Source organism: Sminthopsis crassicaudata, chromosome 3 (assembly GCF_048593235.1).
Source record: "Sminthopsis crassicaudata isolate SCR6 chromosome 3, ASM4859323v1, whole genome shotgun sequence".
Classification (NCBI taxonomy): domain Eukaryota; kingdom Metazoa; phylum Chordata; class Mammalia; order Dasyuromorphia; family Dasyuridae; genus Sminthopsis; species Sminthopsis crassicaudata.
The window spans coordinates 630,750,348-630,778,123 of record NC_133619.1 but is presented as its reverse complement, the minus strand read 5'-3'; the positions used below and the strand labels follow the sequence as shown (position 1 = coordinate 630,778,123).

Sequence of the window (27,776 nt, the reverse complement as noted above, 5' to 3'; positions counted from 1 at the left end):
TAACTTTGTATTCCCAGAGTTTAAGGACACAGTAGGCGTTTAATAAATAAATGCTTGTTGCTTGACTGACTGATTGACATTAGAGCATCTCTGAGATCTTAAAGCCTTATGATTCCTGTGACTTCACCAGACCGCAAAGCTTCCTGGGAAAATGCTATTTGTGTATTTATGTATATTTTGCATGTTTGTAATTTTTTTCTTCTTCCCTTTTTTCTGTTTTCCCCTCTATTTTTTTCTTTCCTGACTGCACTTTTCTGCAACAGGCATATATACATCCATATATAAAGCACGCACTTAAACACACACATGTTTTTCCAGGGATCTTGATAATCTGTGATAAGTCCCAGGGATCAAAAGATTTTAAGACTGAGAGATGATCTAATTCAGTCAATCAGTTAGTCAGTCAACTAACTTATTAAGTAACTATGTGTTTAAGCACTGGAAGTAGCAAAAAAAATTAAAATTAAAATTTTAAGTAGGAAATGCTGCTAAGGAAAAACCGTACGCAATTGTACATCTGTCCATCGTACAACTGTTCTACTATTTAGACCCCTAGAATTTTGGGGGGCTGGAGGAGGCAGAGTGATTACTCAAACATCACACACCCAGTTTGTGTCAGAAGCTTGACATGAGCTCCATATCTTCTCAGTTCAGAGGCCAGATCTGCCAATCTGCCTCCCGTTCATTCATAAATATGTTATATTCTGGAGTTGATTTAAGAGCTAGCCTTTAATTTAGCTCTCTCATTTTACAAATGAAAAAAAAACAAAGTCTAGAGCAGTTACCAATATTTACTAAGCACCTACTATGTGCCGGGCACTATTGGGGGCATAGGGGAGGCAAATACAAAGAATGTCAAGCAGTGACAGTATTTAAATAAATTTAAATTAATTAATTAAATTAATTAAAATAAAGGCGACAATATTTAAACAAATGGAGATTATTTTCTAATGGAACAGACAAAATACCTGTAGCTGTTTGCAGCATAAATATAAAGGGAATAAAGAGCAGTGCATGCTGGGTACTTCCATGCAGGTAATTGGGAGGGAGGAGCTGTTCTGGGTGGGAATGGCGCAGAGCTTCGGAGAATGATGGAACAGGCTCAGAGAGGGAACAGATGCCGAGTGAGGGTGACTAAGTTTGGCAGAGGGACCGAGGCAGCGGGAGAGGAGGCGGCTTTGGTGAAGAAGGGAGCCCTCAGAATGTGGAGGGAGAGCGTGGCCAGGACTGGGGAAGCTTTAAAAGCCGACTGAGGAGTTTCTGGGTTATCTGTAGCTAAGAGTAAGCTGCTGAATTCGGTTGAGGAGGGGAATCACAGTCAGATCTGGGCTTAATTAAGAAAAATCATCGGAACACAAGGTTTTGCAAGAGTGAATGTTGGAAACGATATATTTTGAAGATAAAAAGCTATTGGTTTAAAAAACAAAAACCGCTGGCGGTGGTACGGAGGGTGGATTTGAGACCATGGAGGAGACCCGGAATGACGAGAGTCGGAGAAGGGAAGGCCGTGGTGCCGCTGGCCCCACCGCACCTGGGCCAGGACTCCCCGCTGCGGCCCCGCTCTGAAAGACTGAGGTCAAGGACGGCACCAGCAAGCGGGGCGGGAGGCGGGAACCTGGGGGCAGAGGGAGCAGCATGGTTTACTTAAGCTCTCCTTTCTGCTCGCTCGACAGATTGAAAGTTGAACTTTAACGGGAATAGGTGGGGACCGGACTGTCCCCATGTTTGTTTCTCTCTGGGGCCCGGGCCCAGAAGCTGCCCTAAGCGGTGCGGTGAATCGGAGTAGCTCCGGTGAGGAAGCGGAGGCCTTTGCTGGCCTGCGGATCCCTGCCGGGCGGGTCCGTTCTCGGCTTTTTGTCAGTCCTCCGAAAGGAAAAAATAGTGAGATTTAGCTAATCCTTGCACCTGGGGGAGACTGAGGCCAGGGTCTCTGGAGCGTGGGGGTCCTGAGGTGTTGTGAGCAAAGCGGGCTTCCCCAAGTCCAGGCATGTGTCCTCCAAGGCGGGTTGAGAGGGGCAAACCCCTCCGGGGGATCAAAATCCGGGTGACAGAGGAGGAGGGGCTGCTTCTTGAGGTGCAGGGGACTCAGATGAAGTGAAGAGCATTTAGGAACTGGTTGTTTTTAAAGCTGGGGCAGAAAGGGGGGCCGGCCGGGACTTGGGGCACTCACGCGCCAGAAAGGCCGACGGGGTGACGCGCAGAGGCTGGGAGCGGGAGGCAGCCGCGGGGCCTCCTGGCCTGGCTCCAGACTTGATTTTCTGATAATCCTCTCAAGCCGCCGCAGATGGGACTGTGGAAACGAAGGATTCAGATGCTCCGATGGAAGTGATTACGGCCCGCTGTGCCCGGGCACGGTGCGGGGGGAGGTCAGAGCAGTGAGCAGTTAACCCTGTGGCCTTCGGTCCCCACCCAGCTCACCTTGTAGGGCAGCCGAGGCCCGGTCCCGGGGCTTCATAACAATATGTAATAGATTATAATTGTATTATAAGAACAGTGTATCACAGCACATACTATTTTCAATAGCGATATATAATAATCCATAACATGATAAACGTGTGCAATAATAGTAGCATTTCTGTAGCACTTACCATGTGCTATACCATGATAAGCATCTTACAAATGTGCCATGTGATCCCTACGGCAGCCCTGGGGCAGGTGTTTTTCTGCACACTTTACAGTTGAACACACTGAGGCAGACCAAGGCTGAGGGACTTCCTGGGTCACAGCCCCTGAGCTGGACCGCGCCTCCCTGACTCCACCACGCTCGAGGACATCCCCGAGGGCCCTTTTCCCAGTGGGAGCGTTGGGGCGGAGCACTTAGGCTTGCTATCAGAGGTCGGTCAGGGCTCTCTTCCAGGCCGTCCCTCCAGGTCCCCGGGGCTCCTTTGTGGCACTAAGGGAAGTGCTTGCTCTGGAGGTTTCTGGTCTGGCCTGTTGTGACAGATCCTTTCCCAGACCGGAAAGCGCAGGTGCTCCCTGAGACGGCCCGGCTGGCCGCGGGGAGGGGGGTCACCGGGGAGGCAGCCACGGCACGGGCCCAGAGTGACCGGGGCTGCGGAGGCAGGAGCCGACCTGCCCTCCCGCGGCCTCCATTCCGCCGGGGGTTGGATCCCAGCATTCCGGAGGAAGCCCAACAGCTCGGTCACCAAGGCCTGGGGGAGGCCACGGCGGCTCTGAGGGAGAGGTCAGGGGTCAAGAGGAGAGCCCACTGGCCTGTGAGGGCTTCCCTGCGGAGATGCCCACGGGGGCCGGGGCCGGCGGCCATGGGAGGCCTGCACCGCCCCTGCCCCCTGTGGTCCCGGCCTCAGGACCCTCCGGCGGGGCCCCCCAAGAGGAGCCGGAAGGAAGCCCGGCCCAGCCGCCTCCTGCTAACGCGCAGCTTTTCTGTCTTTCTGTCCTTGCTGCAGAGGACCCTCGGGAGGAAGCGCACCCAGCAGGGTTCCTTCAAGGACGGTGAGTGTGCCCTGGTACCTTCCCTGGGGGAGAGGCCTTTGGGCCTCTGTGTGTGGGGAGGGGGCACCAGCCGGGCTTTGGGGGGCTCTGTGCCACTGGGGAGGGGGTGCCATCCAGACCTTGGGGGCAGCTCTGTATGTGTGGGGAGGGGGCACCAGCTGGGCTTTGGGGGGCTCTGTGCCACTGGGGAGGGGGTGCCATCCAGACCTTGGGGGCAGCTCTGTATATGTGGGGAGGGGACACCAGCTGGGCTTTGGGGGGGTGTTCTGTGCCACTGGGGAAAGGGTACCAGTTGGGCCTTGGGGGGGGGCTCCCTCTGCCCGGGCCCCCCAGGCCAGACAGCTGATAAACCATCCCCGGAACAAAGGGAAGAGAAAGAAGGAAAGAATGCTCCCCATCTCCAAGAAGGAATTGGCACTGCACTGAATGCTCTGGGCTCCCTCAGCCTCCCCCCAGCGAGGTTCTGGGGCCAGAGCGACTATTGATTCCAGTGTGGGGGATGAAACCCCATTTCTTTAAAGGAGGGGGTCCAGATGATCCGCTTTAAAGTGGAAGGCTGGGAGAATGAGCTTGCTTATGCTCTGGGTCTCTCTCTGGGTCTCTTTCACTTCCTTCTTGTCTTCCTCCTTCCTTCTCTTCCTGTCTCTATTCCTTCCTTCCTTCCTTTTTTCTTCCCTCCCTTTTTTCTTTCTCCCTCCCTCCCTTCACCCCCTTCTCCCCACTCTTCTCCCTTCTTTTTTTCTTCCCTCTCTCCCTCCCTCCCTCCTCCTCATCCCTCTCACATCTGTGTGGCTATTTCTGTAGCATCTTGGAACTCGGCCCCTGGGGAAAGTGGGTATGTTAAAGCCCTGGTCTCCGAGGGGCCCTCTGGAGACATGATGCCTCTAAGTATGATTAATTAGAGTGCTTCAGAACCGGCTCCTTCCTCTGGACCGCGTTGAGTCCCGCCTCTGTTTGCACCTGGGACCAAATGAGATAATGGATGGAAAAGGCTTTGTAGGCCTAAGAGCACTGTTCAGATATTAACCCCTGTGGTCTCGCTGCCCCCATCTCCTTAAGAAGAAAATGGGAGGATGAGAAGGTGAAGCAGCATTGTCCGGGGTTACACAGATGCGGGATTTCAATCCAGTTCTTCCAAGTCTAGCACTCACTCAGTCAACAAACATTAGGCTCCTTCTGTGTGCTAGCCTTTCCCCCCAAGAATCATCAACAAACATTAAGCCCCTATTTTGTGGAAGGTGCTGAGAATATCATAACAAAAGTGAGACATTCTCTTTTTGTATTTGTGTAGTGTGTCTTCCTATGTGTACTTATTATCTCCCCCCCCTTCAGAACATAAGCTGCCTTGAGGGTCGGAATTGTTTGATTTCTATGTTTGCATCTCCTGTTCCCTGCACCGGGTCTGGCCCGCAGGAGGCCCGAGCATTTGTTGAACGGAGCAGCTTGCCTTCCCTCGGGGGACTGTTTGTCCTGCCACTGCCAGAAAGACGCTCCAGACTGAGGAGGGAGGGACTTTCCCACTGCTGGGGGCGGCCAGAATTTCAGAAAAAAGAAATGTCCAGGAAGGTCCAAGGCTGACGATGAGAGGAGGAGGAATGATTTACAGGCCTTTGGATGTTGGCAAAATGCTTTCTGAATTTCATCTCAGGGGCTTTACAACCGCTGGGGAGGGGCGGTGGGGGTCCCTGACTTAGAAGGGTCAGGTCACTGGCTGGGGCCATGACTGCCGCCCTCAGTGGGCCCTGTGCTTCTGGCCTGCCTTTCTGGATTGAAGAAAGTAGCCCGCCATTAGAGACTAGTTGAAAGGCTGGCTTGGGGAGGGGGCCATTTTGGCAGGGGACATTCCAGGGCTCTGGGGGGAGTGGGGGGGCCTGTGGGTGGTGGTCGCCCCCCTCCCCAGACCCCATTGTCTATGCCATCATCTCCCCTTCTCTAGGGGCCTTGATCACCAGCCAGGACCCTGGTCCCAAAAGTGTCACATTCTACACCGGGATGCTATTCTCTGAAGCTCCCTGACGCACCGGCCAGGCCCCACGTAGCCATGGGAGACGGCCCGTTCTGGGGGGCTCTCCGCCGCCTCTCCGTTTCAGGGTCTCTGTGGGGCCCCAGGGAAGGCTCCCCATCCCCGGGGGTCTCGGCGAGAGGTGCAGCCTCAGATGTCTCTTCGGAGTCCGTGTGTGAGCTCGTGACTCGCCTTCTCTCCCCAGATCCGAGGCTCTACCAGGAAATCCGGGAAAGGGGCCTGAACACCAGCCATGAGTCGGACGACGATCAGCTGGAGGGCTGCTTGAGCCCCGAGAGCCCTCGGAAAGTGGACGCCACAATCGTGGTGAAGAATTACCGGCCTGCCCAAGTTACCTGGAGCCAGCTGCCTGAGGTAGGTGCTCCGGGACCCCGAGCCCCTTCCTGCCTGTCTTCTCAGGCCCGGGCTCTCCATCTCTGTCCTAGTTAGAGACTTTTCTTCATTGTTGTTTTCCTTTCATTCAGTTTCCTTTTTTCCAATTATCAAACATTCAGGTTTTTTTGCTCCCACCCAGCCACTGGTTAAAAAACAAACAAAAACAAATTTTCTTATCACATAAGCACAGTTAAGCCAAACATTCCCAAGTTGTTCATTTTCAGAAATGTATTTTTTTATTCTGTCTTATCACCCTTATGGCTTGAGGTGAGCAACATTATGGCTGGTCATTTCAATGTTCGTAAGCTCAATCAGTCAGCATTTATTAAATACCTACTGTTTACCAGGGACTAGTGTAAGCTGTTGGGGATACAAAGACAGGCAAAAGGCGATCGATCCCTTGAGGAGTTTACAGTTTAGTGCAGTGGTCCTCAAACTTTTTAAATAGAAGCCCAGTTCCCTGTCCCTCAGACTGTGGGAGGGCCGGACTATAGTAAAAACAAAAGCTCACACTCTGTCTCCGCCCCGGCGGAGGCATAAACATCGCATCTGGTCCGCGGGCTGTAGTTTGAGAACCCCTAGTCTAGTGGGAGAGCAAACAAGTTTTGACAGGATAAATAGGAGCAGTGAGAATGGGAGGGGAAAGAGAATACAACTTTATTATATTAAAAATGTTTATTTTAAAATCATTGATGTTCCAGTCTAAATTATTCTTCCAATTCTGCACCAGTTCATTCAAGTCTCCCCATATCTCAAATAAACATTTTTGTGCATATGGAACCTCTTCTCTTTACTGGCTTTCTTTGTATGGTCTAAAAGTGTTACGGCTGAGTCAAAGGACACGTACTTACTAGTCATTTTTGTGCATGATTTCAGATTGCTTTCTGGAATGATCATACTCATTCACAGTTCAGCCAGGAAGGTATCGATGTGCTTGTTTTGCCAACATGGATCATTTCTCTTTGATTATCTTTGCCAACCTCAGAACTATATTAATATCATTTTTCTCATATGACTAGAGATAGCCGGGATTTTTTCCCATGAAAACCAGCTGTTCATATGTGTGGACCAGCTATCAATTGGGAAATGATTCTTATTCTTATAAATCTAAATTAGTACCTGGTGTGCCTTGGAATAGAGCTTTACCAGAAACAAATATTCTTTCCTCTAGCAAATTTCCCTTCTAATCTTAGCTGAATTGGCTTTGTGCAAAAATGTATAAATTTTGCGTAATTAAAGTTTGAAGTTACTTATTTTATCTTGTGTAATCCTCTCAATTTATTTGATTATAGACTCTTCCCTTATCCACAGATCTGACAAGTTATTTCTTCCTTGTTCCGCTAGTTTTAAGTTGTGACCTTTTATCTCAAGTCATAGATCCTTTTGGAGTTTCTCTTGGTATAATGTAGGAAGTATTGCTTTAACTCTGTTGTTATTCAAGGTTCAGTCATTCAGTTGTGTCCAGTTCTTCACGATTCTATCGACTGTAACCAGGTCCTCCTGTCCTCCACTATCTCCCAAAGTCTGGCCACACTCATGTTCATTGCTTCCACGACACCATCTGACCAGTTCTTCTCTGCCGTCCCCTTTTCCTTTCGCCTTCAGTCTTTCCCAACATTAGGGTCTTTTCCGATGAGTCCCGTCTTCTCGTTATATGGCCAAAGTATTCCTTCTTCTATTTCATTATTTGGCCTGCCAGTGAGTAGCTTGAATTAATTTCCTTTAAGTAGTGAGTGATCTGGTCTTCTTGCTGTTCAAGGGACTTTCAAAAATCTTCTCCAGCATCACAGTTCCAAAGCATTGATTCTGTGGTTCTCAGCTTTCCTTATGATCCAACTCTCATTGCCATACATTGCTAATGAAAAAACCACAGCTTTGACCACCTGGACCTTTGCCAGCTCTGGTTTTTAGGATGCTGTCCAGGTTTATCATAGCTTTCCTTCCAAGGGGCAAACATCTTTTTAATTTTTGTCTTATTGTTTATCCAGTTTTCCCATCATTTAAAAAAAATCAAATACTAAGTCCTTACCCCAGTAGCTGGTGAGTTTATTGAATAGTACATTTCTAGCATCATTTGCTTCTGGATATTGTGTACCCATTCTCCTCTACTTACCAGTATCTCAGTTTTTTAACCAATATTAAATTGTTTTGAGAATTACTGCTATGTAATATAGTCCAAGATCAGGCACTGCTAAGGTCCTATTCCATCTCATTTTTCTTCTTCTTCTTCTTCTTCTTCTTCTTCTTCTTCTTCTTCTTCTTCTTCTTCTTCTTCTTCTTCTTCTTCTTCTTCTTCTTCTTCTTCTTCTTCCTCTTCTTCTTCTTCTTCCTCTTCTTCCTCTTCTTCCTCTTCTTCCTCTTCTTCCTCTTCTTCCCTCTTCCTCTTCCCTTCTTCTTCTCTTCCCTCCTTCTTCTTCCTCCTCTCTCCTCCTTTCCTTCTTCTTCTTCTTTCTTAACCATTTCCCCTGAGATTTTTGACCTTTTGTGATTTTCTATGAATTTCAGTGTTACTTCTTCAAATTTTATTAAGTAATTCTTGGGTTATTTGATTGGTTTGAGATTAAGTAAATTATTTTATGTAGTGTTGGCATTTTTATTATATTGGTTCAGCCTACCCATGAATAATTATTATTTCTCCACTTATTTGGCTCTAGCTTCATTTCTATAAACAGTAGCTTATAATTGTACTTGTGTAATTCTTGTGTGTATCTTAATGGTTAGACTCCCAAATATTTTATACATGCCCAAGTATTTTATACATTCCATAGTAATTTTAAATGGAATTTCTCTAGCTTTTCTGCAGGGTTTTGTTGGCATTATAAAGAAATGCTGATGATTTATTTGGGTTTATTATATATCTTACAACTTTGCTGAAGTTATTTCAGTTAATTTTGATTAGATTCTCTAGAGATCTTTAAGTAAACCATCATCTCATCTGCAAAAAAGGGGGATAATTTGGTTTCTTCCTTGTGTCTATATCTTCCATTTCTTTTTCTTAATACTTTTTCTATTTCTAGTATTGTCAGATAGAAGTATTAACAGTGGATACCCTTATTTTATCCCTGACCTTAATGGAAAACATTTAAGTTTACCCTGGCTCTTGGTTTTAGCAGTTTATCATATTGAGCAATGTTCCATTCCCATGTTTTCCAATTGTTGCTTTAATAGAAATGGTGGTTGTATTTTACCAAGAACTCTTTCTGCATTTATCAATATCATGTGATTTTCATTTTTTTGTTGTTATTAATATGGTTGAATTTGTTTTCTTGTAAACCAACTGCATTCCTGGTATAAATCCAACTCGGTGATACATTGTCATGAGCTCTCTGATAATATTTTATTTAAAGTTATTGCATCAGTATTTAGAGGAGATATTGATCTATAGTTTTTGTTGTTTTCTGTTTTAACTCTTGTTGATTTAGGCTCAAGACTGCAATTGTATCATAGAAGGGAATAGGTTTTGCTATTTTGACACAATGTAATATTGCACTTAATTGGGGTCTTTGAATGTTAATGGAATTCACAGTCCCTGCTCTCAAGGAGCTTACACTTTAATGGGGGAGATAACATGTAATCAATGTGTATAAAGTAAAACTACAGAGAGGATGGTAGGAAATAATGAAGAGAGGGAAGGGGTTGGGAAGGACTTTTCTGGGAAAGATGAGATTTTAGCTGGCTCTTCTGTGTCCCTGACCCCAGGGCCAGTCCCTAGTGCTGGTTATGAGCCCCGTGACTTGAGTCTCTGGAGCTCCTGAGTGCCAAGGGACTGAGCAACCTGTTGCTCTCTTCCCTAGCCACCCCCCTTCCTGCCCCCTCCCCTGACACTTCACAGACAGGAACCTGTGAATAAATACCCCAGGGCACCAGAGGAGTTTCCCTTGCCATCACAGAAAGCTGCCCCCACCTACCCAGCTTGGCTTTCCCCAGCCCCCAAGGGCTGGGTGGGTGTGCCAGGTCATAAGCCAAGCTGAGTAGGCGGGCAGTCAGCTTCCAAGACTGCCTGCTGGCAGAGCGAGCACCTGGGTGGCAGTAACCGAGCAGGAGGGGTGATCCCTGGGCGGCTTTGTGTGTGCCCGTCAGCGGCTGCCCAAGAGGCGCTGACTCAGCTGGCAGAGGCTTCCTCCGGAGGAAGGGGATGGCTGCTTTGTCCTGTCTTAACCCTCAGTTTCGCTCTCACACCTCCAGCTTCCTTCAGTTTGCAGCAGCAGAGGAGGAGAAGAGGCAGTGAAGAACAGGGCAGTCCCCTCCAGAGCTTCCCATGTCTCACTGGGAGACCTTCTCCACACCCTTCTCATCTTCATCTTTCTTTTCTTCCCTCTTTCTGTCCCCCTCATTTCCGCCTCTCTTCTTCCCTCCTTCCTTCTTTCCTTCCTCTTTCTCTTCTTCCCTCCTTTCTTCTTTTCTTCCTTTTTCTCTTCCCTTCTTCCCCTTTTCATTTTCCCTTCTCTTCCCTCCTTTCTTTTCTTCCCCTTTCTCTTCCTTCTTCCCCTTCTCATTTTTCCCTTTTCTTCTTCCCTCCTTTTTTCCCCCTTTCTCTTCCCTTCTTCCCCTTTTCATTTTCTCTTCTCTTCCCTCCTTTCTTTTTTCCCCTTTCTCTTCCCTTCTTCCCCTTTTCATTTTCCCTTCTCTTCCCTCCTTTCTTTTTCCCCTTTCTCTTCCCTTCTTCCCCTTTTCATTTTCCCTTCTCTTCGCTCCTTTCTTTTTTTCCCCTTTCTCTTCCCTTCTTCCCCTTTTTATTTTCCCTGCTCTTTTTCCCTCCTCCTTTCTCTTTTTCCCCTTTTCATTTTCCCTTCCCTCCTTCCCCCCTCTTTTCTTCTCTCCATCACCCCTTCCTTCCTTCTCATTTCCCTCTTTTCCCTTTCCCTTTTTCTTTGCCCTCCTCTCTTCTCCCTCCCTGGGGTGCAGGAGAAGGTCCGCTGAATAATGAGAACGATCCTGGTTCAAATCTGAGCTCTGACACTGAGTTGTCCGGGCCCCAGTTGCCTTATTCTGTGCTAGGGCAGGGTTGGACTTTGCCATCTCTCAACTCTGTGCCCTCTGGATCCCATCTGATGCCCAAGGGTGGTAGGGAGGGCAGAGTATCCAGGGTGGGCAGTGCCCCCAGGAGTGCGTGCCTGAGCAAGGAATGTGTAGCAGCAGGGCTTTATGCACACACAAGTGCTGGCTCAGCCATCTGGGTCTGGGCAAGTGTCCCACCTGCAGCTGCGAGTGGGCAGGCCAGCTCAGGAATACCGTCCTGCCCCCGCAGGGGCCAGTGCCAACTGGCCCGGGCTTTGTTCTTGGCATCTGCCCCCGATAGCTAGGGGGGGGTCTGCCCCAGCCTGAAGTTTGGGGAGCCCCTTGGTGCAGACTCATGACCTTTCCCATAAGTCATCCCTCTCCTCCTGTGGAGGTTTGCAGCCTCCTGGACACTTGTGACTCTCCAGCACACAGCTCGAGTCTGTCCCCTCCTCTCCTCCCAGCCCTCGGCACCTCTCCAGGCTCGGGCAGCGGCCTCCCCGTGGGTCATCCTGCCTCTCCAGTCTGTGAGGCACCCAGCTGCCAAACCCTGGTGCCCATGAGAAGCGCCTACTGTGCGCCAGGCCTGTGTTAGGTAGTAGTGCTATAGCAGGTGACGTCCATTGGGGGCTATTCACGGGGAACAGAATATAGTCAGGTATATAAATTGTGGAGGCATTTTTAGGAGCTCGGAGCCAGATTAACAACTGCACTTACTACTAAGTGCCTACTGTGAGATAGGCAAGGGAGGTGACAGAGCCCGGCCTCAGGGAGCTCATGGTCTCTGAGAGACCCAGAATTTTATTGGTGTGGACGGCAAATCCCCTGAAGTGGGCACAGATGTGCAGATGTGGACGGTTCAGTCAGATTTCTGTCAAATGGGCTCAGGGGCTTCATCCCAGGGTTAGTAGTGCAGGCTCTTCAGGGATTCATCATTCACATGGAACTAGACCTAATTACAGGGAGGGATCGACAATGATGGGAGATCAGGAAAGATGTGTTGGGTATTGTTAGAAGAGGGTTGTATGTATTTATATATGAGAAAAATACATATAATGGTTACATATATACATATATGTATGAGAAAACTATTATATGGGCTGTCTTAAATGGAGATGGGGATCGTGAGAGGCAAGAGGGAGGATGGAGAGCATGGGATTCACTAAAGTCTGGAGCTTGGAGAGGGAATTTGGGGGCAGCAAACAGTTTTTTCATATATATATATATATATACACACACACACATACATATGTATAGATACACATATATTTGGCGGATATATACATGTATATGTGTATCTATAATATACATGTGTATGTATGTGTGTGTATATAGACATAGACACACATATACACATATATAATAGTTTTCTCATAAATATAAGTATAGATGTAACCATTATATATGATTTTCTCATATATATACGTATATATATATGTGTGTGTGTGTGTGTATATATATATATATATATATATATATATATATATATATATATATATATATATATATAATACTTTTCTCATATTTATTTGTGTGTGTGTGTGTGTATAAAATTTTGTTTTTCCAAAAACATACAAAGACAGTTTTCAGTGTGAGGAAGCAGTTTTGTTAGAAGACTGTGGGAGCTCAGCTGGGAAAGGGGAGGGTTGGCTAGATGGGCCCGGCCCGGTCCTGGCCTCCTGCAGAGCGGGGCTCACGCTCGTTGTATGTCTGTCCCCCAGGTGGTGGAGTCCGGGATCCTGGACCAGCTGTGCCCTGAAGAGCGAAAGCGGCAGGAGGTGAGGGCGGCTCTGCTGGCTGTTTCCTGCGCCCCTCTCCCCCCAGCGTCCGTCTGCCGCGTGACCTCTCTGCGCCTCCCCTTTGTCCATTTGTCCAGAAGCGGGAGGAGGGAACGAGAGCTGGGCTGTAGCCAGCCTCAGGCTGCAGCTTTGGAAGCCACCCTTGGGTGCCTGGGATTCAGCTTCATTAATAACACGGAGTCAAGTAACATGATGTGGCGAGTGAAAGGGGGCTTGGGGCCGTTGGACGCAGGCCATTTAACTCCTCAGACCCTTAGGTCTTTCCCGAGATCTGGCTGTTGAGTCCCAGAGGGGCTGCGATCTGTCTTAGCAGAGGGTGTTTCCCAGGTGGGTTCCCTCTGCTGAGCCTCCTCTGCCACCCCGCCCTCTGGAAAGAGGGAAGAGAAAGGCTGACGTTCACCGTCATCATCCTCAGCTCCCATTTATAGATCCCTTGAGGTCTGCAGGTCCCTCTGCAGTCATTACATCATTTCATCTTCACAACCTGAGAAGGACATGCTGTAATAATGACCATGTTACAGATGAGGAAACTGAGGCAGGAGACAGTTACACAGCCAGCAACTGTCTGAGGCTGGATTTGAACTCAGGCCTTCCCAATTATGATCCTGCTGTGCCCGCCGCTCCTCACCCCCCCCCCCACTTGGGCATTCCTGGGGGCAGGCTCCCCTCGGCCCCCTGCCATTATTGGCCGTCTTTGTCTTTCCTCCGACAACGGGCTTCCCTTCTGGGGCCTTTTTTATCCCCCTCAGATGAGCATTCCCCGCTCCCTCCCACCGTGGCAGTGACGCACAGTGGGCACGGCGTTGTGGCTGGGGCTGTGTGGGGGGGAGGGGTCAGAGACAGAGAGACCTTTTCCAGGCCCTGCCTGTTGGTCTTCCATCCACAGGGTGTGACTGACTCACTCACTGGCTTTCTGTGTGTTCCCCCTCCCCCATTTCTCCCCCTCCTCTATTTTTCCCCTCCCCATTTCTCTCCCCCTCCCCCATTTCCCCACTCCCTCATCACGCAGGCGATTTTTGAGATCATCACGTCCGAGTTCTCGTACCTGCACAGCCTGGGGATCCTCGTGACCGAGTTCTTGAAATCCAAGGAGCTTAAGGGGACCATGACCCAGACGGAACATCACCACCTCTTCTCTAACATCGTGGACGTGCAGGGGGCCAGCCAGAAGTGAGTTCTGGACTCCCCTTTGGGGAGCTCTAGCAAAGTGGGGGAGACGGGAGCCGCAGGCCTAAGTGACTTCTGGCACCGGTGCTAAACCTCCTGAGAGAGGCTCAGGTCGAGGAGACTTGGGCGAGTCCCAGGCCCCTGAGAGCTCACAGGAACCCAGAACCCATGTGGCCTGGGGGTGGGCGGGGGCTCTGGGGAGAGTGAAACCTAGAATTTCTTCCATTTTAAAACATTATTCACTTTACCAGGGTCCCGGAAAGGGTTCAGGATTTAGCAGATTAATAGCCCCGAGCCTCGCGCAGCCCCTCGTTCTACAGAGGGGGATGGGACTTGTCCGGGGTCACACAGGCTGCCCCGTAGCCAGCTCGGCTCACAGCCGGGCCCAGAGCCCCCATGCCTGAGTTTCCGTGGCCCGGGATTGGTCCTGGCCCAGAGACCCTGCCAGGAGAGAGCGTGGCCGAGAATCCAGTCACGCGATTGGAGTTCAAATCACGCTCCTGGGTGGCTGAATACATTGTATTCTCTCTATGAGCCTCAGTTTCCCAACGTGTTAAAAAAAGGGGGGGGGAGTAGATTAATTGAACTCCAGTGTCCCTTCCTTCTAAATCGAGGGCCCAACCCCAGCACCCCCACACTGACAAGCCCTGTCTGCCCCTCCCCCCTCAGACCTCAGTGTTCTCCTCTGTTCAAAGGGAGGGTTGGGCTGGACCAGGGGCCGTGGGCCTTTTTCGGCGGGCTGGTGCAGCTGGGCCCCTGCCCACAGTCGTGCTGCTTTTTCCCTGGAGCTGCCCAGTCACACAGCTGGGTTGGGTCCTCCTGGCACCAGGCCCGGCGCTCCCCCTGCCCCTCCTGGTTGCCCCTCGGCCCGGCTTTTTTACTCGGTTGAAGGAAACTCTCAGCTATGGTTCAAGTGAGTGACAGTAAAAGCTGTAGCTTTCTCCCCACTCCCCCGGTGTTACCGGAGCCCTGAACCCCAGGCCTCCAAACTGGCCTGCACCTAGGCTGAGCGCTCCCCGCGGCGAGGTTGGTGCTGTCTGGGGGCCGGGGGAGGAGGGCGGCCCCGACGGGGAGCACAGGCCTGAGCAGGTGAGTGTAAGCAGAGACGGGGCAGCCTGAGTCAGGCCGGGCACTGGGGCCCGGTGTCACGTGGCTGGTGAGCTCCGGCCGCTCCTGGTTGTGTTTAATAATGAACTAGATGCCGCTTCGCCGCTGTGCGGGGCTCTAGGCGTCCTCAGGGAGATGGCCGCTGCGCCTTCGCCCTCCTGGCCCCTGGAGTGAGACGGAAGGAAGGCTGGGCAGAGCAGGGAGAGCGAGGCAGGAGGGTGGGCCGGAGGCTGGGCCAGGGGCTCAGCCAGGCGAGGACGGGCACAGGCGGCCAGGCTGGCCAGCCTCGAGTTGCAGCTCCGGGGTCGGGTTTAGCCCAGCTCCGGTGTCCGGTAGCAGCGCCCCCAGACCTGCCTGGCTGGGCTCAGGTTGCATCACCAGAAGTGGAGGAGGCCTCGGCCACTGTGCCTGCCCCTGCAGGAGGGAGGTTCTGGCCGGACTCTGGAGGCTCCCTAGGGACAGAAGTACTCCTCACTCCCTGCTGGGGCCAGTGGGCGGCCACTCTGTAAATGTCTGCTAAGTGCCAGGCCCTGTGCTGGTACCGGGGGGATGCCAATGTGACGCCCCGCCCGTGGGGAGCTCACGGTCCGACATAAAGATGGGCGCTGCACTGTGTGACCAGGAGGCCGGAACAGCCTGGGCCTTTATGGAGGCCTGGAGGAGGCTGGGGCTGGGCCAAGGGGAGGGGCAGCACGGTCTGCTGGGTGTGGGGGCAAGGGGAAAGAGCTGGTTGGATCGTGGAGGAAAATGGGAGGGGTAGGCAGAGAGGAGGCGCCCTGAGCACAGGGACTGACTTTGCCTCCTTTTATGTCTCCAGCCCTTGGCACATAGTAGGTGCTTCATAAATGTTCACTGGTAATGGGGGAGATAATAGGGAGCCATTAAAGTTTAATGGGAAGGGGATAATGGTGTTCAGATGGAGACTTTAGGAAAATGACTTTAGGTGAGGCTCGGTTCTCATTCTCCACGGCTGCGGGTCAGCTTTAGAAAAGAGTAAAAAGTGTGTGTGTGTGAGAGAGAGATAGAGACTGAGTCAGTGAGAGAGACAGAGCCAGAGAGACAGAAACAGACAGTGAGAGAGATGGGACAGAGAGATAGAAACAGAGACATTGAGTCAGTGAGAGACAGAGACAGAGCCAGAGAGATAGAAACAGAGACAGAGAGATAAGAGACGGAGAGATAGAAACAGAGACAATGAGTCAGTGAGAGACAGAGCCAGAGAGATAGAAACAGAGACAGTGAGAGATAAGAGACAGAGATAGAAACAGAGGCAATGAGTCAGTGAGAGACAGAGAGCCAGAGGCAGAGAGATAGAAACAGACAGTGAGAGATAAGAGACAGAGATAGAAACTGAGGCAATGAGTCAGAGACAGAGACAGAGCCAGAGAGATAGAAACAGTGAGAGAGATGAGACAGAGAGATAGAAACAGAGACAATGAGTCAGTGAGAGACAGAGAGCCAGAGCCAGAGAGATAGAAACAGAGACAGTGAGAGATAAGAGACAGAGAGATAGAAACAGAGGCAATGAGTCAGTGAGAGACAGAGACAGAGCCAGAGAGATAGAAACAGTGAGAGAGATGAGACAGAGAGATAGAAACAGAGACAGTGAGAGAGATAAGAGATAGAGATAGAAACAGAGGCAATGAGTCAGTGAGAGACAGAGAGCCAGAGCTAGAGAAATAGAAACAGAGACAGTGAGAGATAAGAGAAAGAGATAGAAACTGAGGCAATGAGTCAGTGAGAGACAGAGCCAGAGAGATAGAAACAGAGACAGTGAGAGATAAGAGACAGAGATAGAAACAGAGACAATGAGTCAGTGAGAGACAGAGAGCCAGAGCCAGAGAGATAGAAACAGAGACAGTGAGAGATAAGAGACAGAGAGATAGAAACAGAGGCAATGAGTCAGTGAGAGACAGAGACAGAGCCAGAGAGATAGAAACAGTGAGAGAGATGAGACAGAGAGATAGAAACAGAGAGAGTGAGAGAGATAAGAGACAGAGATAGAAACAGAGGCAATGAGTCAGTGAGAGACAGAAAGCCAGAGAGATAGAAACAGAGACAGTGAGAGAGATAAGAGACAGAGAGATAGAAACAGAGGCAATGAGTCAGTGAGAGACAGAGACAGAGCCAGAGAGATAGAAACAGAGACAATGAGTCAGTGAGAGACAGAGACAGAGCTAGAGAGATATAAACAGAGACAGTGAGAGAGATAAGAGACAGAGATAGAAACTGAGGCAATGAGTCAGAGACAGAGCCAGAGAGATAGAAACAGAGACAATGAGTCAGTGAGAGACAGAGAGCCAGAGCCAGAGAGATAGAAACAGAGACAGTGAGAGAGATAAGAGACAGAGATAGAAACTGAGGCAATGAGTCAGAGACAGAGACAGAGCCAGAGAGATAGAAAAAGAGACAATGAGTCAGTGAGAGACAGAGAGCCAGAGCCAGAGTGATAGAAACAGAGACAGTGAGAGATAAGAGACAGAGATAGAAACTGAGGCAATGAGTCAGAGACAGAGACAGAGCCAGAGAGATAGAAACAGAGACAATGAGTCAGTGAGAGACAGAGAGCCAGAGCCAGAGAGATAGAAACAGAGACAGTGAGAGATAAGAGACAGAGAGATAGAAACAGAGGCAATGAGTCAGTGAGAGACAGAAAGCCAGAGAGAAACAGAGACAGTGAGTCTGTGACACAAAGAGATAGAACCAGACTAAATACCAATTCCCCGGCTGAGTGGGGGAGGGGAGTTTAAGGACCGACGGGGAGAACCAGGAAAAGCCTGCTGAGAACCTGGGGCCTTTAGCGGACGCCTTAGGAAGCCGGGAGATGAGGGAGACATGCACAGGTGAGGGGGAGGCCGGGGGTGGCCTGTGGAGGAGACCGGAGGGGAGCTGGCTGAGGGGAATGTGGAATGCTGGCCAGGAAGCGGAAAAGGAGCCTGAGGGAGCCGGACTGGGAGGCTGGGGAGGGGCGGGGCCGGCAGGGGGCGGGCTCTCGGGAGCTCGGGGCGGGGCCTGCCGGGGATCCCAGAATCACGGGCCGGGCTGGGGGCGGGGCCGAGGTTTGGGCTCAGACATCGGCCCCTCCCCCAAAGGCATTGCCTCCCAAGGATTCCTCAGAAGCACCAACATGGAAACTTCCGGGGCGCTCTGGCCTCCGAAGTAGGAGCGCTCGCCCCAGGGGGCTCTGGGAAAAGGGCAGGGGAGTGGAATGGCCTGAAGGGGCCTTAAAAGGGAGCTGGAAGCCTGCGTCGGATCTGGGGGGAGGGGTTTCTGAGGTTCCCTTCCAGATCTTCCTGGGGGGAGGGGGGGTCGTGCCTCAGTTTCTTTCTCGGTAACCTTCTGGAGGAAGGACGGCCCAGCCCACAGAAGGAAGCCGGACTGGGGAGTCAGCGGTTCCCCGGGAGCCCGGCCCGCAGCTTCTTGCCGGGGTGCTCCCTACCCCGGGACTCAGTCTCCTGTCAGTGAAGGAGCCGTAGGAGGGCGCCAGAGTGTGAGCCGGGCTGCAGCCCCCAGCTTAGGCACCTCTGCCCCTGCAGCGAGCTCCCTGTCTCTGGTACCGGGGGCGGGGGAGGGGAGAGGGACACCTGCTGCTTGGGGGGAGGGGCAGCGGTGTCGGTCTCCTACCCCCCACTGTGTGGTCAGCTAATGTCCCTGAGCCCCCGCCCATAGGGGGCGGAATCGGGAGAAGTGTGCAATCTCACACGGACAGTCACACTGTCTCACGCTCGGCCCAGCCAGCCTGGGATCCCACTGGCCCGCTTGCTCCGCAGCTCCCACCCCCACCCCCCCTTTACTTTCCCCGGGCCTCGGAGCCCTTTGCCCCGAGGACAGGCTCGGGGACTCTCCTCTCTGTAGGGAGTCCCAGAGGAAGGCGTTCTCGGAATCAGGGAGGCACGTCACGTGAGCGTGTGCGCAGGCGCAGGGCCCATTTCTGTGAAGGCGGGAGGCTCGGGTCTTTGGGAAGCGCGTTCCTGCAGGGCCTGTGAGTCGCCCGGCCAGTTGATGACCCCACCACAGAGACCTAAGGAGCTACTTCATTATTATCACCAGGAAACAGCCCAGTTAAACATTTCCTGGGGACAGAGGGCACGGAACTGGGCGGAAACCTTTCCTGCCCGCAGGGAGCAAAACCTGCGTTTCTTCCCAGCGTTCTCCCTGCGAGCCTCGTGACACCCAGGGTCACACAGCTAGGAAGTATCCCGGCCCGTGCTGTCTCCGCCGCTCCCAGAGAAACATTGCAGGGCCTCAGAAGTGCCCGGCACGTAGTACGCGTTTAACCAACGCTCGCTGACTAATTCTGATGGTTCGGGGCTGGAGGTTCTGGTTCTGGTCACCAAGTCTGTGCGCCAGATCTCGCGCACGCGCAGTTAGAAGCAGCCGGCGCCTCCAGGACCCACCTCCCCCGGACCCAGGGAACCAGCTGCACCATTAGGACTCCAGAGGCTCCCCATCCCCCAGGGCCTGCCTCTTGGCGGGGGCGTCCCACTGTGGGCCCAAAGGTAGCAGAGGCAGCCCCAGGCTCAGCCCTGCTAACCCGCCTTCCCTCCCTCCTCCCTCCCTCCCTCTCTCTTCCCTCCCTTCCTTCCTCCCTTCCTCCCTCCCCCCTCCTCCCTTCTTCCCTCCCTCCCTCCCTCCTCCATTGCTCCTTCCCTCCCTTCCTCCTCCCTCCTCCCTCCCCTCCTCCTTCCCACTCTCCCTCCCCTCTTCCCTTCCTCCCTTTCTCCCTTCCTTCCTTCCTCCCTTATCCCTCCCTCCTCCCTTCCTCCTTCTCTCCTCCCTTTCTTCCTTCCTTCCTTCCTCCCTTCCTCCCCCCCTCCTCCCTTCTTCCCTCCCTCCCTCCCTCCATTGCTCCTTCCCTCCCTTCCTCCTCCCTCCTCCCTCCCCTCCTCCTTCCCTCTCTCCCTCCCCTCTTCCCTTCCTCCCTTTCTCCCTTCCTTCCTTCCTCCCTTATCCCTCCCTCCCTCCTCCCTCCCTCCCTTGAGCACTGTTTGTTCTGGGTGGGGCTCCACTGGCCGGGAAGGAAGAGTTTGGAATTCCATTCTCCCTGAGCTGCGCCCCCTCCCCGGGTTGCCTCGGACCACAGGCTGCCTTGGAGCAGCCCCGGGAGCGCCAGTGTGAGGCGGCTGGCCCACTTCCTCCTCACAGACCCGAAGGCAGGCCTGGGGAGGCAGAGCGCCCTGGGACGAGCCGGCTTGGCCCCCCTGGGACCAGGTTCGGATCGGGCTCCGTGACATCCAAGGCTCCTACTGGCTCCTGGCAGTGCTGTCATTACATCATCACTGGAGCGGCTTGGGGACCCTGGAAATCTTCCCTTTCTTAAAAATGGAGAATCAGTCATGTGACGTCAGAGCTGGGAGGACCCTTAGAACCCGGGAGGTCAGAGCCGGGAGGGCCTTTAGAGCCCAGAATGTCAGAGCCGGGAGGGCCCTTAGAACCCAGGATGTCAGAGCCGGGAGGGCCCTTAGAACCCAGGATGTCAGAGCCGGGAGGGCCCTGAGAACCCAGGAGGTCAGAGCCGGGAGGGCCCTTAGAACCCAGGATGTCAGAGCTGGGAGGGCCCTTAGAACCCGGGAGGTCAGAGCCGGGAGGGCCCTTAGAACCCGGGAGGTCAGAGCCGGGAGGGCCCTTAGAACCCAGGAGGTCAGAGCCGGGAGGGCCCTTAGAACCCAGGAGGTCAGAGCCGGGAGGGCCCTTAGAACCCAGGAGGTCAGAGCCGGGAGGGCCTTTAGAGCCCAGAATGTCAGAGCCGGGAGGGCCCTGAGAACCCAGGAGGTCAGAGCCGGGAGGGCCCTTAGAACCCAGGAGGTCAGAGCCGGGAGGGCCCTGAGAACCCAGGAGGTCAGAGCCGGGAGGGCCCTTAGAACCCAGGATGTCAGAGCCGGGAGGGCCCTGAGAACCCAGGAGGTCAGAGCCGGGAGGGCCCTTAGAACCCAGGATGTCAGAGCCGGGAGGGCCCTTAGAACCCGGGAGGTCAGAGCCGGGAGGGCCCTTAGAACCCGGGAGGTCAGAGCCGGGAGGGCCCTTAGAACCCAGGAGGTCAGAGCCGGGAGGGCCCTTAGAACCCAGGAGGTCAGAGCCGGGAGGGCCCTTAGAACCCAGGAGGTCAGAGCCGGGAGGGCCCTTAGAACCCGGGAGGTCAGAGCCGGGAGGGCCCTTAGAACCCGGGAGGTCAGAGCCGGGAGGGCCCTTAGAACCCGGGAGGTCGGAGCCGGGAGGGCCCTTAGAACCCGGGAGGTCGGAGCCGGGAGGGCCCTTAGAACCCGGGAGGTCGGAGCCGGGAGGGCTCTTAGAACCCGGGAGGTCGGAGCCGGGAGGGCTCTTAGAACCCGGGAGGGCCCTTAGAACCCGGGAGGTCAGAGCCGGGAGGGCCCTTAGAACCCGGGAGGTCAGAGCCGGGAGGACCCTTAGAACCCAGGAGGTCAGAGCCGGGAGGACCCTTAGAACCCGGGAGGTCAGAGCCGGGAGGACCCTTAGAACCCAGGAGGTCAGAGCCGGGAGGGCCCTTAGAACCCAGGATGTCAGAGCCGGGAGGGCCCTTAGAACACAGGAGGTCAGAGCCGGGAGGGCCCTTAGAACCAGGAGGTCAGAGCCGGGAGGGTCCTTAGAACCCAGGAGGTCAGAGCCGGGAGGGTCCTTAGAACCCAGGAGGTCAGAACCGGGAGGGCCCTTAGAACCCAGGAGGTCAGAGCCGGGAGGGCCCTTAGAACCCAGGAGGTCAGAGCCGGGAGGGCCCTTAGAACCCAGGAGGTCAGAGCCGGGAGGGCCCTTAGAACCCAGGGGGTCAGAGCCGGGAGGGCCCTTAGAACCCAGGATGTCAGAGCCGGGAGGGCCCTTAGAACCCAGGATGTCAGAGCCGGGAGGGCCCTTAGAACCCAGGATGTCAGAGCCGGGAGGGCCCTTAGAACCAGGAGATCAGAGCCGGGAGGGCCCTGAGAACCCAGGAGGTCAGAGCTGGGAGGGCCCTGAGAACCCGGGAGGTCAGAGCTGGGAGGGCCCTGAGAACCCAGGAGGTCAGAGCTGGGAGGGGCCTTAGAACCCGGGAGGTCAGAGCTGGGAGGGCCCTTAGAACCCAGGAGGTCAGAGCCGGGAGGGCCCTTAGAACCCGGGCGCTCAGAGCCGGGAGGGCCCTTAGAACCCGGGAGGTCAGAGCCGGGAGGGCCCTTAGAACCCGGGAGGTCAGAGCCGGGAGGACCCTTAGAACCCGGGAGGTCAGAGCCGGGAGGGCCCTTAGAACCCGGGAGGTCAGAGCCGGGAGGGGACCCGGGAGGTCAGAGCCGGGAGGGCCCTTAGAACCCGGGAGATCAGAGCCGGGAGGGCCCTTAGAACCCAGGAGGTCAGAGCCAGGAAGGTCCTTAGAACAAGGGATGTCAGAGCTGGGGGGGAGGGGGAGGAGGGCATGGTTTGGAAGCCACCAGGATGTGGCTCTGGGACAGGGACAGTCTGCCATTGTAACTGTGGTACCTGGTAGGGCAACTAAGCCTGGTGGGAAGCAGCCTGGCAATGCTCTCCCTGTGGACACCTGAACCTCTCTGTGCCTCGGTTACCTCACTGTAAAGTGGAGATCATAATCGCCCCGCCCCCTTGGCGTCAGATGAAATGCAGTGGGCGCAGCCCAGAAGGCAGTAACCATGTGGGAACACCGGCCCGCCCACAGGAAGGCCGAGTCCAATTCCCACCTGTGTGACTGGGAGCACGTCTCTGCCTCAGTTTCCCGTCTGTGACCTGCATCCCCATGGCCATTGGGGGCACCGGTTTCCGGAGAGCCTCCTCCAGGGAAAGGCTGGGTGCTCCTTGGCCGACCCCCTCCCCCCCTCTCCCCGCTAGGTTTTTCGAAGACCTGGAGAAGAGGCACAAGGAGAGCGTCTGCGTCACGGACATCAGCGACATCCTGGAGGAGCACGCCTTGAACCACTTCCACCCCTACGTGGTGTACTGCTCCAACGAGGTCTACCAGCAGCGGACCCTGCAGAAGCTGATGTGAGTGTGACCCGAATAGCTCCTTTTAAACTTCTGAATCCTAAATCCTCCCTCATTACAGCCAAAGTGTGAACTGGGACAGAGCGTAAAATGTATCTAGCAACGGCGTGAGTAACCAGTGAGTCCCGTGTGTGCATCGCACGGAAACCTGCAGTGGGGGCCGCACTTAGGACATAAAACAGCGGGGAGAGTTGGAGGGGAGGAGACTCCCCTTTGTCCGCTGGGCTCCCCCCAGAGGGAGACTCGGACCGCTCTCTGTTAGACTCTCCTAAATGAGCCAGACTGGGAGTGAAAGGAAGAGATCCCGCTCTTACAAGGCTTAGGGCCAGCTCCCCCTGACGCCCCGCCCCCAGGCGCTGCTGCTCACTCCGGGGTCACTGCCCAGGGAGAGGAGGGAAAGGGGCGCCCTCCTCGGGGTGGCAGGAGCTGGCAGCTGAGCGCTAGGGGAGGGAGAAAGATTTGGAACACACAGTCTTACAAAATGAATGTTGAAAACTGTCTTCATGTGTATTTGTAAAAATAAAATACTATTGAGGGAAAAAGTAAGTTCGCCGTGCTGGAAGAAACACAAGGACCAGGGCCTCAGGGACGAAGGCCCCTCACGAGGCATTAAGTCAGGAGTTAATTTGCATGTTTTCAGTGGTTATGATGTTTTCCGGCCCATTCCTGATGTCCTTTCCTCTCTTAGTATATTGATTCCGACTGCCGTGCATCTGGCCAAGTCCGCAGCATCCTTGACTCTGACCTTGAAGAGGGTTTTTGTCTTTAATCACAGGAACTCCAGCTCGGCTTTCCGAGAGGTCCTGAAGGAAATCGAAAGGAGGCCAGCCTGCGGGGGCCTGCCCATGATCTCCTTCCTCATCCTCCCCATGCAGAGAGTGACCCGGCTGCCTCTCCTGATGGACGTGAGTCTCGGGGATGAGAGGGATGATACGCGTGGGAAATCAGTCGTGCACCGCCTACTTTCTCGAGGATTGGGGGAGGGCTGAGCGGGAAGGAGGGAATTTGGAATTCAGGTGTTTTTTAGTGAATGTTAAAATATTTCTTGATGTAAATGGAAGAATTTAATGAACATTTTTGTAATTTAAAGAAAAGTAATGCTAGTAGGAGCGTGAGTCTGGAGCCGGACATCAGGGACACCGAACGACAGCGCCAGTGTCACATGTGCAGTACACCCCCGCAGTGGGTTCGGATTCAGGTTCTCAGACTCCCGATGGCCATATTCTGGTCCCTCCCCCAGGCTCAGTGTTGGCTTCCTTTTCTAAGCTGCAGATCTCAGGTTGTAGAGCTCGCTCTCTGAGGCGTCCAGTCCAACCCTCCCATTCACAAATGAGGACACTGAGGCAAGCAGCAGTTAAGTGACGTGCCCAGGAATTCAGAGGTAGAATGTTTCTGACTGGGATTTGAAGCCAGGTATTTCCGAATCTTAAGTTTAGGGTCCTATCCGCTAGTACCAGGTGCAAGGCCTACTTGTTAAGCCCCTAAAATCCTAGTGTAGGCAGGGTGAGGCTTTTGACGTGAATTCGAATTCTGCCTCATATACTTAGTTGCTGTGTGACTCTGGGCAAGTCACTCTTATCTCCTGCCTCAGTTTCCTCTGCTGTAAAATGGAGATATTAAGAGGATCTACTTCCCAGAGGCTCAATTGAGATAATGGTGGTAGAATGCTTCCTAAACCTCTAAGTACTAGTCAGTACTCCTGTCATTTATTTATCTTAGGTCTTTCTCCAGATCTGGGAAATTGGCCCGAGGGCAGGTTGAGGATGGGTGGTGTGGGAAGGAAGCGGGCATGACGCCACACTTACTGCTGACACGCCAGCTAGCACTCTCTTGCCCTGGGTCGCCAGGCCCACAGTTTGGCGGGGGTGAGGGCCGCAGCTGGCTGTGCAGCCAGTGGGAGGTGGTATCTGATTGCCCCTTTGTGGGCACACAAGCACCAATTATTCTCCAAAGCCAGCGGGGCAAGAGAGAAGTGGGAGGCTTGAAGAGCAGGAGGAATGAGCCCGTCCTCACATCTGCGGAGTTTTCCTGCCCCAGGAAGGACTCTAGGCTCTTCATGGTCAGCCTGAGGGTCCTGAGCCACACCTCCAAGCCCTAGGAGCCACATCTAGAGGCACCTTTGATGTCCTCCAGGCCAGTGGTCTCGGGCCTCCCAGAAATGGTCAGTTTTCCTGGACCGCACCGGTACGGAGAGACCTTCTCTGCACTCCCCAAGCCTCTGCTCAGGGTCAGGAGACCTTGCTCCTCGGCAGGACAATTACGACCATTCTAATGGTTCTCACTGCTTCCAGTCTCTTGATCTCTTCTAAGGTCCGCCGCGATGCTCCCCTCCTCAATTTTCAGAGGCTCCCCGTCGCCTTAGAGACAAGCCCAAATTCCTCAGTCTGGAACGTAAAGCACTCCACCGTTTGAAAGCTTTCTGTTTTCTGGATTTGTTTCTTTATTCATTCACATCGCGGCCAAAACTGGCTTTTGGCTCTTCTCCGAAAATGACATCCTGCACGGGCTCTCGGCTGCCGAGTCTGGAACACGCAGTTCCACTTCCACAGCCTTTTCCTGATGCCCTCTGATTGGGAGAGACTTGTGATTCTTAAATTGTGTTCATTTATTTAGTCGGGTATCATCTACCGCTGCCTGTGGAAGGGAACGTTTGTGAGGGCAGGGACTGTTGCCTTGTCTGTGTTCTCTCTTTCTGGAGGTGTTTAAAAAAAATGTTTCTTGAATGAATGCTTGTGAATGAGAATGAGAATGATAGATAGATATAGACCAACAGACAAAGATATGGAAATGAAAAAACAAAACAAAACAACAAATTTAAAGGGATTTGACACCATAACATTCACATGTTTGTTAGTCAGAGAAATGTCTTATGTGTGTTTTCTCCACAGGGTCGTACTATGATCCTCAGGGTGACCAAGCTCATCCTAACATGATATGTGGCACATAGAGGAAGGGAAGGAGAGTGGGAGAGAGGGAGGGAGAGAGGAAGGAAGGAAGGAAGGAAGGAAGGGAGGGAGGGAGGGAGGGAGGGAGGGAGGGAGGAAGGAAGGAAGGAAGGAAGGAAGGAAGGAAGGGAGGAAGGGAGGAAGGGAGGAAGGGAGGAAGGGAGGAAGGGAGGAAGGGAGGAAGGGTGGCCTCCTTAAGCATTTTCTCGTGTCAGGCAATGGGCTAAACCCAGGGGATAAAAAGACAAGCAACCAAAACAAGCCGTGTCCTCAGGATGCTTACAATCTTTTTTTTTGTTTGTTTTGTTTTGTGTTGTTTTTCATAATTGCTTTTTATTGTTCAAAACACATGTAAACATTTTCTTTTTCAACATTCATCCTTGCAAAACCTTGTATTCCAAATTTTTCCGTTCCCCTCCTCCAGGACAGCAAATAATTCAATATATGCTTTAGCATGTGCAATTCTTCTAAATGTATTTCCACATTTATCATAATAAACAAGAAAAATCCGATCATAAAGGGAAAAAAATGAGAAGAAAAAAGCAAACAAACAACAACAAAAAAGGTGAAAATGCTGTCCTTTAATTCACATTCAGTCTCCATAGTCCTCTCTCTGGGTGCAGACGGCTCCCTCCATCACAAGTCTATTGGAATTGACCTGAATCACCTCATTGAAAAGGGCCACGTCCGTCAGAATTGATCATCATATAATCTGGCTGTTACTACTTACAGTGCTCTCTTGGTTCTACTCACTTCACTTAGCATCAGTTCATGCAAGTCTTTCCAAGCTTTTTGGATGCTGTTATTCTATTGGAAAGACTACATAGACAGGGGTGCCAGAACAGCTGGATTAACTATGTTTTTCATCCATGGAGTTACCAGCATGTTGAAAACCAGCTCAAACTACTGATTGTTAAATTTTCCGGGTGAGCATTTATATCATGGAAATTAGCCAACTTACTTCAAGAATATCAGGGCTTGATCTGTTGTTTTAGTGATTCTCTAGACTAAAAAAGTGATAGAAAAATATTAATAACGCAGATTGAATATAAAACATAGGCTGGTCATTAAACATTTGCCCATGTAACTATGTGGAGAGCCATTTATTAAACATTCACCAGCGTATGCCTGGGCCTTTTCAAGCTTGGGAGTGATGAAGTGCTTGTGAATTGATTGAATTTTGTTGGGTGGCTCAGAGTCTGCTTCCCTGTTTGACCCAGAGAATGACTTTTGTCCCTCAGCTCCTCATTCTTTGCTCTTGTATCTGCTCCAGACCCTGTGCCTGAAGACCCAGGGCCACCCAGACCGATGTAAAGTTGCCAACCGAGCTCTGAAGGCCATCAGCAAGGTGAGTTGTGTTTGGAGAATTCCATTCTGGAGCACCTCCCGTGCCCACTGACTTACCAAAGGGTTTTGGGATCCTCCCTGCCTTTTCTCTAGTCCCCTTGGAATCTCTCTGTCCCAGTGTAGGGAGCATAGTGGACTAGACCCTCATTGCCACCCTTTCTCCATTATATACTCAAGGAGGAAGTGGGGGAAAGGCTCGCCATCCCCTCTTCCAGTTCCCATCACTGCTCATCAGCTGCCAAACCCTCCACGTATGGGAGAATCGGATCCAGAAGGGGATTTTCTTTGTTGTTTCCCCCTCCCTTTGAAGGATGAAATAATCACTGAGGCCGATCAAGGAGTGATGAGCTGCTCTCAGAAGGTTGGGGGCTTCTCATAGCTTCTGTTTTTTTGTTTTGTTTTTGTGTTTTTTTGCTGAGGCAATTGGGAGTAAGTGACTTGCCCAGGGTCACACAGCCAGGAAATGTTAAGTGTGTGAAGTCAGATTTGAACTCAGGTCCTCCTGATTTCAGGGCTGGTGCTCTACCCACTGCACCATGTAGCTGTCCCTCTCGTAGCTTCTGAATAATGAAAGTCCCCCCATCG

General features: G+C 52.5%; 1 protein-coding gene across 1 annotated transcript in view; it reads left to right on the top strand.

The window, feature by feature from the left end:
- Window positions 1–27,776, top strand: part of ARHGEF16 (Rho guanine nucleotide exchange factor 16) — a 56,082-nt gene that overhangs the window by 17,025 nt on the left and 11,281 nt on the right. The window contains exons 3-9 of the mRNA XM_074306480.1: window positions 3,408–3,453; window positions 5,661–5,830; window positions 12,571–12,627; window positions 13,658–13,818; window positions 22,747–22,899; window positions 23,675–23,804; window positions 27,118–27,192. Coding sequence (XP_074162581.1) covers window positions 3,408–3,453; window positions 5,661–5,830; window positions 12,571–12,627; window positions 13,658–13,818; window positions 22,747–22,899; window positions 23,675–23,804; window positions 27,118–27,192 — 792 coding nt within the window. The remainder of the gene's footprint in view (window positions 1–3,407; window positions 3,454–5,660; window positions 5,831–12,570; window positions 12,628–13,657; window positions 13,819–22,746; window positions 22,900–23,674; window positions 23,805–27,117; window positions 27,193–27,776) is intronic.